Genomic DNA, 1,254 nt, shown 5'->3' on the forward strand with positions numbered 1-1,254 from the left:
AATGAGGCAAATCTCTTTGTGATTTTGGGCTATATAAATAAAATAGAATTGAAATGAATTGTTAAAGTATGACTTTGTGTTTAACTTTGTCTTTGAGAAAACGTCTCATTTTGACAGTTAACTTTCTCCATAGTTTAAAACATAAAAACATCAGTTTACCTGAACATGAAACCTCCAGTCTGTCCTCACTATAAGAATCATAACCTAAGACACAGTGATCAGAAAGTGTCTTCAAACAGGAGGACTCGATCCTCCACACATCTCTCCATGTAGAATTGTCTGTGACTTCTTGGAACACAGAAGAACCACAATCCAGCCGTGAACACACTGCAGTTGCTGCTTCATGATTCCAGTTTTTCACTGATTCATAGACATAAACTGGTCTCCACTCTTTGCTGTAGAACACTTCCAGAACTCCAGCACAGCGGCTGGTCGTTCCCACCAACCTGAAAGGGACTGGAGGAAAACAGAAAGTGAGGTAAAAATAAAGAAGTCATTCTGTTAACAGCACTAAAACTAAAGCTTCTCCTCTACCTGAACAGGTGAGCTCAACAGCTTTACCAGAAGAACAGAACTTCTGAGATGAACTGCTACTTTTACAGTGGAGTAAAGCAGACTCATGACCTTCACAGAGGAACTCTCTGCTCCACTCTGGAGCCTCTGTTTCTCCATAGAGCGCCCCCTGGAGGAATGAAGGAGCCCCACAGTCCAGCTCCCTACAGACCACCTCTGCATCCTGCTGGTCAAAGTCATCTTCACACACTATCGACCAGGAGTTGTTAGACTTCACCTCCAGCCTGCCTGAACACCGATTGTCTCCGTTCACCAGCCTGATGGATTCTGTGGATCCAGAGAAGAAGATCAAGATCAAGGTTTTAAAAATGTCTTCTGAAGTCTTTTGCTAACACCTCATGGTGTTTTTGTGTGGAGATGTTGTTCTTCCAAACAGTTAAACACTGAAGAGAAAACAGTTGTTACCTGAACAGGTGATGTTTCTCCGGTAAGAGCTTGAAGAATCGTCCACGTCCACACATTCCCTCCACAAAGACAAACTCTTCATGCAGTCTGGTGTGATCTCCCACACAGGTTTTTCTCTTCTATCACTTTTGAATTCTTCAGAAACAAATGAACCACAGTTCAGCCGATGACAAACAATCTGAAATGACTCTGGGGAACGTCTATGAAATAACCAAACTGGTCTCCATTCTCGGTGGTGTTTCAAATGAAGTTCACCAGAGCAACGACTGGCTCCTC

General features: G+C 42.9%; 1 protein-coding gene across 1 annotated transcript; it reads right to left on the minus strand.

The window, feature by feature from the left end:
* Positions 1 to 47: 47 nt before the first annotated feature.
* Positions 48 to 1,248, minus strand: LOC112138712 (scavenger receptor cysteine-rich type 1 protein M130-like). The gene is made up of 3 exons (XM_036211344.1): positions 979 to 1,248; positions 535 to 840; positions 48 to 456 (listed from the first exon to the last, which is right to left on the minus strand). Exons 1-3 carry the CDS (start codon positions 1,058 to 1,060, stop codon positions 62 to 64), a joined length of 783 nt encoding a protein of 260 aa, XP_036067237.1. The 5' UTR covers positions 1,061 to 1,248; the 3' UTR covers positions 48 to 61.
* Positions 1,249 to 1,254: the final 6 nt, after the last annotated feature.

The sequence above is a fragment of the Oryzias melastigma genome, unplaced genomic scaffold, assembly GCF_002922805.2.
Source record: "Oryzias melastigma strain HK-1 unplaced genomic scaffold, ASM292280v2 sc06889, whole genome shotgun sequence".
NCBI lineage: Eukaryota > Metazoa > Chordata > Actinopteri > Beloniformes > Adrianichthyidae > Oryzias > Oryzias melastigma.